At 35.6% G+C, this 9621-nt stretch overlaps 1 protein-coding gene across 1 annotated transcript; it reads left to right on the top strand.

Annotated features, from left to right (window-relative positions):
- The first annotated feature begins 4684 nt into the window (after nt 1-4684).
- LOC149554504 (uncharacterized) lies at nt 4685-8978 on the top strand. Its single transcript, XM_089828550.1, has 7 exons — nt 4685-5096; nt 5196-5324; nt 5406-5719; nt 5839-6041; nt 6359-7449; nt 7538-7819; nt 7966-8978. Exons 1-7 carry the CDS (start codon nt 4824-4826, stop codon nt 8854-8856), a joined length of 3183 nt encoding a protein of 1060 aa, XP_089684676.1. The 5' UTR covers nt 4685-4823; the 3' UTR covers nt 8857-8978.
- Nucleotides 8979-9621: the final 643 nt, after the last annotated feature.

The following is a 9621-nucleotide window of genomic DNA, read 5'->3' as shown; positions in this document are numbered from 1 at the left end:
ATACTCTCAGGTTCCGCAAATTTTGACCTTAAACTTAACTTCTGAAACTCTTTTGTATAAGTACAGACATCCATATCCCTTTGTCTGAGATTCTGCCTCTTCTGATGCAACTGTACCTCATAGTCTTCAGGGAGATACGTCTCTCTTATCATTGACACCATCTTCTTCCATGAACAGATCTTCCTCTTATCTTCCTTTACCCTTTCTTCTTGCATAAAAATCCACCATGTAAGGGCTGCTCCCTTCATTCTGGATTTGGCCAATTTAACTTGCTGCGATTCTGAAACTTTCTCACATTCAAAATGATTCTCCAAGGGTTCAATCCATTCCAACACTAATTCAGCGTCCATCTTTCCTGTAAACATAGGTAAATCAACGGGTTTTCCTCCCAAAGCCTTTAAAGCTTTAAAAAATGGCCTCTCGTTCTCAGCTATTCTATATTCTTCACTATCAGGTATATCTTCCTCTTCTTCCATTTCTTCTTTCATTTCTTTCTTCTCAACTACACTCTGCATATATTCCAACTTATTGGCTAGTTCTGCCACTATCCCCTTCAACTCTCTATTCTCGTTCTGGAGAAGTTCTTCTTGCTCCTCGACCTTCTTCGCTAACTCTGCATTGGTCACCATCTTGCTTGACCCTACTAAAGAATCTTGATCAGGGGCGTTCAACATATAACTTCACAACCTACAACTCTCAAGCTCTGATACCAAAAATGAAGCAGAGCCACACCTTGGAAAGCTCAGGAGGAATAATCACTCAACTGAGATACTTCAAGGGGCACGTACATCAATCAACCAGGATCGTACTCGAATCGACTTCAAGATTGGATTATTCAATATATATATATATATATCTGCACATTCTTTTACAACCATTGTTTAAAGGCTTTCTATCTTTTCATAATCTACTAAGCTACGAATGGAGAAAAATTTTTCAAAAAAAAACCGAAAGTCCAAACTAACAACACCCTGCGGCCTGCAGCTGAATCAAACTTTCTTTCATTGCAGATGTACAGCGGCTATATGTGTATAGGAACAGAGAATTCTCCGTAGCTAATAACTTAAACAGTAGATGAACGGCCACCATGGATTTTCGCAACCGCTCCCTCACCATTGCATGGAGACTTTTCTACAACGCCCTCCTTACGGACTTCTCTGCATGGGTAACAGTCGGGTGCAATTGGATCAAAAAACTCTATGCTTGAAAAACCACAATCTCAAACTGTATATCACATTCAAATTCGAATCGCAACTTTAGATCACCGATTCTTGCATGAACGAAAAAGACTTATTGTATTCTCTCCCAAAAATTTGATGATTTCACAATGACAAGATATAAAACAGGAGACGGCATCTAAACTTGCAGAAATTAAGATCATTCCAAAGTTCTTCCTCTTCGACTACTCTCTTTTGGATATCGATTTCCAAGATGAGAGAGAAGCAATGCAAAAACTGAAACTTTTTCTCTTCTCCCAAATTTGAATATGCCTCCCTTACATAGCCAACCGGCTTATTAAACTGACTCTCCTTTTCTAATAAAAGGATGAGAAACAGTTTTTCGTCTTCTATCCAAGAAAAGGATAAGAAATCGAAAACCGCCAACTACCTATTATTGGACTTTGACAATCATGTAGTAGGCCACATGTTTCTTTTTCGTCTTCTATCCAAAAAAAGGATAAGAATCCGAAACTGCCTACTACCTATTATTGGAATCTGACAATCATTAAAACTATTCTAATTTAAAGAATCTACACCCGGTCCTAGGTGGCTATATCTGGAGAGCTCATCGAACTGCTACTCTAGGTATGCCACCACATGTAGGACGTTTATTGAAAACATTAAATTTAAAACACACAAAACATAAACCTTCCTTATTCTATTTCCCGCTTTGCTACTGCAGCATAGACAACATGTAAAGGTTTATATGTTAAGCATTTATCGAGCTAATTGAGTTATTACCGAGTTACAATATTTTGTGTGTGTTTACCAAGCTTCAACAATATTCAATTTTTTAGTTTGCATTTTTGTACATACATATAAGGATCTAAGATTTATTTTAGTAGTAACTGATTCACCCCTCCCCTCTTAGTTACTCCTCTTATATTTCCAACAATATACAAACACACACACACACACACACACACACACACACACACACACACACACATACATATGTACATGCATGCATGTATATATATATATTCATGTATTGCATATGTGTGTGTGTGTGTGTATGCATGTATACACACATGGTATATATACATACATGATATATATACATACATACAAAAGAATATATAAAATGAAACTAAAAATGTATAAAAGAGATAAAACAAGGAAAAAATCATACCCTTTTCGAAGGTTGGTGATTTTGGATGCCTATCCCCTTGCTTATGCTTCAGATTGAAACTATTTTCCACAATTGAAAATGACTTGTGGGATCACGCAAGTCATTTTCAACATTCCCTTTCTTTTATTAGTTTCAATCGAAACTATATTAACTAGTTTCGATCAAAACTCATTAATATAGTTTTGATCGAAACTAAGGAGCCTGACAATGGGGTTAAAAAACTCCAATCAGTCTTCATAGTTCCGATCGAAACTACATAGAAAGTTTCAATTGAAACTTTCTATGTAGTTTTGATCAGAACTACATGGCAATCAAAGTTTCAATAGAAACTTTGAATTTGATTAGTTTCAATAGAAACTAATATGTTTCTATCAAAATTTCAAAAAGGAAATTTTGATGTCACACGATTTTGGAGGATTTTCTTCCTCCAAAAAAGTGTAACCCACTATTGTGGGTTCACCCTATCATTTCCATCAATGATCTAGTTGGCATCCCTTCAAGAAACATCCCTTCAAGTAATCACACTTCCCTAATCTCCTTCACTTCTTCTTTTCTCCTTTTCCAATGATCTTTCAATTTTTGGTGTTTATCCTATTCTAGTCTCCATGGTTGTTTCACAAGTGAATGTTGCCAGTATGCCCTCTTGCTTTGAGGTTATGAACTCAACCATGTATGCCTTCTTCAAAAGCTTACACATTGTTTCTTCTGATGCATGAGAAGTTTTTTATTGTTGTTCCACCTCCAACTCCCTCTTTTCATAATGACATTGATTTGGGAAATTTGTTGGTTTCTTCATAGCATATTTTTAAGGATAAGGAGATAGATTAATTTACGTAAACATCATGCACTTCGATGGGTTTTTTACCACCTTTGGTTTTGGGAAGGTTTTTTTTTTATATCTGGTATTGGATTCTCTTAATACAAAATTATGAAACCATTATCATGGTATTTTGTTTTGTAACATTATCATACTTGTTTGTTTTGTAGCATTGGCATGGTTGGTTTTTGGCCTCTCTCAGATGTCATCAAGGATGTTTTTATTATGATTGATGTTTCAACATTGGTTCTTCATGGCATCAAGACTTATTGCTCTTTTTGACAACCATTTTGGAAGTTGTTCTATGTATGGATTTGAGTTACTTCACATATGGCTTTTTGATCTCTTAATAAGGAACTTTAGTATTTATTTGGTCACATAATGATGGGACCAAGATGTAATGGGGTTTTGGGCATTTCTATATTGGGATTAGCACTCAATTTTTTGTGCTATTTTTGGGTAGATTTGCTTAGGATTCCATGGAGATTTTTCATCTAGTTTTGCATATATTGTAATCCGATGGATAATGAGTGGACTTTTTCTTTAATGATTCTTTTCTCCAAGAGCCCCTTTTTGAAGCAATTTGCTTTTAATATAAATATTGAAATTTTACCTTAAAAATATTCCAACGATAATGCTCTAGATTTTACATTCTTATGAAACCCCTTTCATTTATTAAAAAAAATTCTTCTATTCCCACTCTGTAAAATTGCAAGAGGTTTGATAATTTTTATTTATGACTTTCAAAATAGTAAATTATTTCAAAGTTCTAAATAATGAATTTACTACTTATTTTATTTTTATTAATCAAATTTTAAATAGAAAAGATTTTGAATAAAGTCTACATGAGAAATATAGGATTGATTTATTATTTTTATTTTTATTGAAACAAGGCAAGGTTACAAAGAATAACAGTTACACAAGGTAGGTGGAAGCGAGATACATCGTTTAAACAAATCACTACAATACAATGCTAACAAAATAAGCCAACAATTGGCATTACATTGAGAGAAGATGACGAAACACTTTGTAAAGATCCATATGGCAATTACTTTGAAGCTGATTCACTTGATTGATTTATTATTTATTTAGCATAAGAAAAAATGATTTGCAACTCTACGTGCCATATTTTCCATCATTCAATTGTCTTGCCAACACTTGAAACTATAAATGCAATGTGAACAGGGGAATAAAAGTTGAATTCTCTAATTAAAAAAGTACAAATCCGGAGAATCATAATATTTTTCTTAGATTTTTCAATCAAGTCTTTTTAAAATATTGTGGAAAGGCACATGAACATCATTTTCATTTTTACTTTTTTAACAGGTCGTATTATCATTTTTATTTTTAGTCTTGGTGAAGAGCATAGAGGGCCCACTCACATAACAAGAATCTTTCTTTATTTATTTTTATAAACAAAAATCAGGAAAATGTCGTTGATAATAGAAAGGGGTCTAATCACGTGAACATCATCTTCATTTATTTATTCTTTTAGAGATTTGACAATCTTTTTTCATCACTGTAGTGGAAAACAGTGTTATGCTTGTCATAGACATGTTTCAGGATTTCAGAGTCCATAATATTCCAAAACTGTGAAATTGTTTGACACCATCAATCAGCTAAACCTGTACATTGAAAACTTGTGTTACTAGCAATGAGTTGTTATAGTGTATGTTGTTGCTGGTGGAAGAGGAAGACAGATCCTCCAGATCTTGCCCATCCAACAATAAAACCTCCAGATTCTTCTCCTCTACTAATTATACATGATCCGTCAGTTCAAACTGGAAAAGAGCCATCTTCGTCCTCACATCCTCCGTTTGAAGAGCCATGCTCAACCTCACGAACACTGGAACAAGTCTTGAAGAGCTTCGAAGATACAGACGTTCGTCAGGCAGACGATTTCATCAAAGCCATTCGTGAGCATCTGGTAATTGGCTATAAACTTCATTTCTTTTCCTTTTAAAAATATTATCTATGCTAGCTCTTTATTGTTTATTTAGATCCTTTTAATTTGTTTTCTTGACAGAATGCACAGCACACTCCAAGCACTAGTTTGTCTAATACAGACAAGCTGTCCAATTGGGCTCCCTTTATTCAGAGCGGCATTACATTTCTTAATTTTGCCAGCGACCATGCAGAAAAAATTGACACTAAGGTAAACTTGTATGATAATATTGCTATTCCGCCCCTGATTCTCTCAGTAACACTTATCCTTCTTTTTATTATTGCTTTACAGGGCGGCTTTTCTGATATAGGACAAGTCACAAAAATTGCAGGGGATATACTTCAGCAAATTGGGCAACTGCATTGGGCAGTTGCAGGAATTTCTATCGTGGGTTATCTGATATCCAAATCTCAGAAAGTATCCCAGAACCGGACTGAATGTGCAGAGCTCTTAAAAGACATGCTTCAATTTGCATCTCGTATTAAGGAATTGCACGATATGGCTTTGAAGAATGAAAGCAAGAAGGATTTAAAGAGCGCCTTCCAATATATTGTTGAAGGATCAGTATGTTGTGCTTCTCAACTAGATACCGGAAATTTCTTCAGGTCGGTACCCTGTTTCCTCTAGGATATTTGGTTTGGAGTTTATGTTGTTAGTATTATATATCTCCATGTTACATTTGTAGTTTGACTTGCAATGAGAGGTTTCTAATTGTATGACGCAGCTTCTTGAAAACCTCAATAAATTCTGACACTTTGAGCGATATTCGCTCCAAGATAGATAGGATTTACCAAAATGATCTCCAAGTCATTATTGGAAAAGAAACGTTGCAAACAGAGAAGGAAATGTCAGCGCAGCTCAAGGAAATGTCAGCGCGGCAGCCAGAGTTTCTTCCTCTATCACTGCCAGCCTACCCAGACTATGCTGGTACTTACAAACAAACTCACTTCTTATAGTACAAGAAAAAATTATAATGTTTAGAAATGACTTAAACATTGATTTCTAAGGTGAAAGAATTAAATAGTTTTCTTTCCAAAAGGATAGCCCAATGATTCAAAATTTGCATTTTGCATTTTCCCTTATTAGTCAGTTGCATTAATTCTATAAAAAAAAACTGTCGTATATTTACCAGGCCGCGCCTAACTAAATCTTTCGAGTTTTATACAATGGAAGTTTGGCCTAATAAAAATAATTCGTACTTTCTTTTGTTCTGGTAATTATCATGACACGCTTGGTCTCAACAGTTGGCATAGAAGAACAATTGGAAGCAGTAAATACGCTGCTGAACATGAACAACAACGAAGATCAATCATCCACTTCCGTTGTTATTTGGGGCTTTGGTGGCATTGGGAAGACAACTCTCGCCAAAGCTGTTGTCTCCACAATAGACAGAGAGAGTTACAACTATGCCAGAATCGAATTAGATCAAGATAAAAACAACTATAAAGCTATGCAAGAACAAATTTTGAGGGACGCTTTTCCCAGCTATAATGATGGAGGGCAAGTAAATCTGAGAGATGATTCCGATGGTAGGGATAAATTAGCAGAGGCTTTTCAAAGTGAAACGAACAAGCCTGTGTTTTTGTTTATAGATAATGCTCTCCATAAAGAGGATTTGGAGAAAATTCTCCCAGAAGACCTCCAACGTCTTCCCAGGCGTAGCAGACTACTCATTACAACCAGGATGTTGAACGTCACAGATGTGCTCCAAGAACGCGGTCTTAGGCGCAAGGAATATCCTGTGAAAACTCTCTCTGGCAGTCATCCAGCAGAAGTTCTGTGCAGTGATCCTGTGATTCGTGATCGTAAAAAAGATGATATAAAAAAGATGGCCAGGCTCTGCAACGGGATTCCGTTGGTTCTGAAGATTGTTGGTGCACATTTGCAGAAGCAGAATTATGATGTAGAGCGTTGTACGCGGATCCGTGAAGCTTTAGAAAGCGGAGGGAACATCAAAGAAGATGATCTTAGCAACCGGCTGTTTCATTTTGTGTATGACCAGCTGGAGGAGTCTACAAAGGAAGCATTTTTAGACATATGTTGGTTCTTTGCAAAGGGTTTCCCTCGTCGAGTTGTAGAGTATATTGTGGGGGCCGAGGAGGTCGCATCCCTTCAAGAGGCGGCACTGATAACCACAGTCATAGGAAAGCCACGATATTTGGGGAGTTTAAGTGATAAATTGACTCTTTTGATGGAGAAATTGAATTCTAACGAGATGAGCGAGGACGAGGAGCTGTTGTCTGTCCATGATATTATTCGATCAATAGGGCAGAATTCTTCAAAATCCAGTAGAATCGTAGATTCAAATTCTTGGGGTAAAATTGAAAAAGATGAGGTATAGGCATACTGTTTCTGATCCTCTAGGTATAGTTAAATTTACTTTCATTTTTATATAAAATTTGTTTGACACCTGAGTCTCGCAGGGAAACTTCAAAGGAATCAGAGGAATTCTGCTCCATAGTATACATGGCGTGCTTAAGAGAAATCGTCTTAATTTGATAAAGGACACATTGAGAATTCTGGTCATGAGAGGCCGCAGTAATATAGGAGTTAGCGGTACAGATGAAGATGTAGTGAGCTTCCCAGAGTTAAGATATATGAGTATAGCAGGTGATATTTCTTGGATGAATGTCGAAGCACTTGATAAATTAGCTGTGTTACACTGCGAGAAGCTTCCCGGCAAGCAAAATGGTCGACCTCTGAAGGCATGTCCTAAGTCCCAATAACATACATAAACAGTTACCATTTTTGTACATTACTGTTATGGTTTTGATTGTTGACTTGTTTCTAGTTGTTATGTTCGCCACTGTTAAATAATGTTGTGACAAGAAACTAGTAACTGTGCGTGCAGTTACCAGTAAGTTTAAGATCGGTAAAAGTCGCGTGGCAGCCAGCTGTAATGCAGGACTTCATGCCAAACCCCTCCTTGGAAGAATTAGATATAACATTTAATAAAGATGAAGTGAGAGACAACAAGGAAGGTACTGCATTCTATAGCCATCTTCGTGGCTTAAATAAGTTGAAGAGACTGAGATTGAACAGATACCGTTCTTTATGTGAGCTTCCCGAGGATGTGTGTGGATTACGGGAGTTGAATAGACTCTCTATAACTTGGTGTAGTAATCTGGAGCGTCTGTCGGAATCATTTGGTCAATTGAAAGCTCTGAGACATCTGCACCTGTCATGGTGCACAGGTTTGAGAGAATTACCAGAACCACTTGGGCAGCTGAAAGCTCTAACACATCTGGACCTGAGAGGCTGCACAAGTTTGAAAGAATTACCAGAATCATTTGGGCAGTTGAAAGCTCAAACACATCTGGACCTGATGATCTGCACAAGTTTGAAAGAATTACCAGAATCATTTGGGAAGCTGAAAGCTCTAAGACATCTGAACCTGATGGTCTGCACAAGTTTGAAAGGATTGCCTCATACCTTTGGTGGACTTGAAGCCCTGCAATCTTTAAGTTTATTATTTTGTCGAAGTCTTGAGAAATTGCCATCTGAGTTTCAACAACTGAGATCTTTGACATATTTAAATCTAAGTCGTTGTGACCATTTGGAGTCAGATATTTGCCAGAAGGACGAGAGCATAAAGATTGTAGAGAAGAGTCAACATTCCTGCACCAACTGTTGGAGGGGCCGAAAATTGAGAATTGATAAAAGGGTGAAATTCCACGGTTACCAGAAAGTAAATAAGACTTCTGTTAGTGGAAGTTGTATTAGTGTTTTCTTTTCCCAATAGTTAAAACTGTTATTTTTATTTTACAATAGTTATTTTAATAGGTATAGTTTGCTAAAAGTTGTATAGAAGAGTGAGTGTGTCGTCAATTATAAAGAATCTAAAAGTTAGCAATTTTTAAATAATGGATCAGCTTATCTTATATAGTTTATAAGTATTCACATTTCAATGTAATGTAAGGTAGTACAAAGTAAATATATTTTGATTATTACAATTAAAATTAAATTAAATTAATTGATTGACTTTTGTTGTTGCAAGTAATATTAAACACATGATAGAACCTTGGTAAATATTTAAGATACTTACCAAAAACACTTATCTTTGTTTTAGGATAAGCTAATTTAAAATTAATAGATTTTTTTAATTACTAATCAGAATTTTGTAGTACAAATTTTGTTGATTAAAAAAAATTAAATCCATAACGTACTTGTGAAAATTATTTCAAGCTATTTGTTCCCTACATTTTTTGTTATTTTTAGTTATATGGTTTCTGTGAGGTCCAAAACTTGTGAGATAAGACTTAGTGCTATGGCCACTTATTCATTTGCATATAGAAGAAAGAAAATTATTATGTAGAGGGGGTTTGAATTAGTTAAACTCCAATTTGGAATCAACATTGACATGATGTAATTAAAGTGTGCTACCATAGATAAGAAGATAGATCTAAAACATTAAGTGTATTATATCTTGGCAATACAAATGCTTCTTTATATGCGATAAAAAAATGCTAGTACAATAACTCAGAAAAGGAAATCATGAAAGACATGC

Source organism: Cupressus sempervirens, chromosome 5 (assembly GCF_028749045.1).
Source record: "Cupressus sempervirens isolate cs-2001-9-10 chromosome 5, ASM2874904v1, whole genome shotgun sequence".
NCBI classification, from domain to species: domain Eukaryota; kingdom Viridiplantae; phylum Streptophyta; class Pinopsida; order Cupressales; family Cupressaceae; genus Cupressus; species Cupressus sempervirens.
The sequence above is the reverse complement of the archived record's forward strand: the minus strand, read 5'-3'. Positions and strand labels throughout refer to the sequence as shown.

Coding starts and splice junctions, on each gene's coding strand:
- LOC149554504 (XM_089828550.1), top strand. CDS start 4,824: ATGAGTTGTTATAGTGTATGTTGTTGCTGGTGGAAGAGGAAGACAGAT. Junction 5,720..5,838: donor GATACCGGAAATTTCTTCAG/GTCGGTACCCTG, acceptor TGTATGACGCAG/CTTCTTGAAAACCTCAATAA. Junction 7,820..7,965: donor AAAATGGTCGACCTCTGAAG/GCATGTCCTAAG, acceptor CTGTGCGTGCAG/TTACCAGTAAGTTTAAGATC.